Source organism: Apaloderma vittatum, unplaced genomic scaffold, assembly GCF_000703405.1.
Source record: "Apaloderma vittatum isolate BGI_N311 unplaced genomic scaffold, ASM70340v1 scaffold30224, whole genome shotgun sequence".
In the NCBI taxonomy this organism is placed as follows: Eukaryota; Metazoa; Chordata; class Aves; order Trogoniformes; family Trogonidae; genus Apaloderma; species Apaloderma vittatum.
The window spans coordinates 1-1,087 of NW_009711422.1; the positions used below are offsets into that span (position 1 = coordinate 1).

General features: G+C 59.6%; 1 protein-coding gene across 1 annotated transcript; it reads right to left on the minus strand.

Moving 5' to 3' along the window:
* Window positions 1-6: 6 nt before the first annotated feature.
* Window positions 7-994, minus strand: SCAMP3 (secretory carrier membrane protein 3; the record flags this gene model as incomplete). Its single annotated transcript, XM_009867641.1, has 4 exons — window positions 7-114; window positions 250-367; window positions 468-569; window positions 835-994. Coding segments are annotated over 4 exons (488 nt in total), but the record flags the coding sequence as incomplete, so codon positions are not given.
* Between the last annotated feature and the right edge of the window lie 93 nt (window positions 995-1,087).

Here is a 1,087-nt window from a genome sequence, read left to right on the forward strand (position 1 = left end):
CGCAGCAGCGTTGGCCGCCGCAGTGCGCACCGCCTGGTTGGAGAAGACCCCTGCAGCGAACTCCTCCTGCGCTTTCTGGAAGCTGGCGCCCGTCCGGCGGTACAGAGAGTGGATCTGGAGGAGAGGAGCAGGCTTGGGGTCAATGCCCCAGGCTCCCAATGAGCAGAGCTGTGCCCCTCCACGTCTGTCAAAACCCACCCTCGCCCTCCCAAAGGGGCGTTCTGGCCCCAAGGTTCGATTCCAACTCACCTTTTTCAGCATGATGATGCCCAACACAGCGACTGCTGTGAAGAACGAGGACACCAGGATCATCATCACGGCCACGGCCGTGTTCTTCCGTAGCGCTATCAGGCTCAATATCCAGCCGCTGCAAAACAAGAGGCGGTTGCCCATGGGTTCCCTCCTCCCCACCCACCTCCTCCCTTTCCGGGGCAGCCAGGGCTCCCCGGGGTCAGCACAACGCTCACCTGAACCCCCAGTTGGGGATGCCGATCGCCTGCAGCACGTACATCACGTTCTGGGCAAAGAAGACGAAGAAGAAGACAAAGAAGTTGAATGAACTATCGCTCCTGGGGAGAAAAGAGACAGGTTGAGGTTAGGCCACGCAAAACACCTCTCAAACTTTTCCTGAAAGCAGGGAGCAGGAGGAGAACACAAAGCTCAGCGGAGAATCGCCACGTCCCCCAGACCCAAAGGCCACGAGAAGCTGGGATGCCGACGGTGCAGCACTTGGGGCAAGGGCCTGTTCAACTGAGTGACCCAACGCACCCGGCTTCAAGCACCAGCCATGCGGCCACCTCACCCCGCGGCTAAAAAAAAAAAGCAGGTACGCACCTGAAAGCTTTGTACATCGGCCTGTACCAGCAGACAAAGGAGCAGGGCGTGTAGAGGAGAGCCCAGAGAATGGAGAGGCCGAACCCAGAACCGGATGAGGGCTCCACGCAGAACCAGGCCAGCGAGGACAGGAAGTTCAGGAAGAGAGCAATGGTGCTGGCTGAGAGAGAGGACATCAGTCAGGCTCTCCCCTCCCCACACCAAGGGCTCAGCGCCCCAGAACAGGGCACGTTGGTCGCAAAATCTCCGGAGC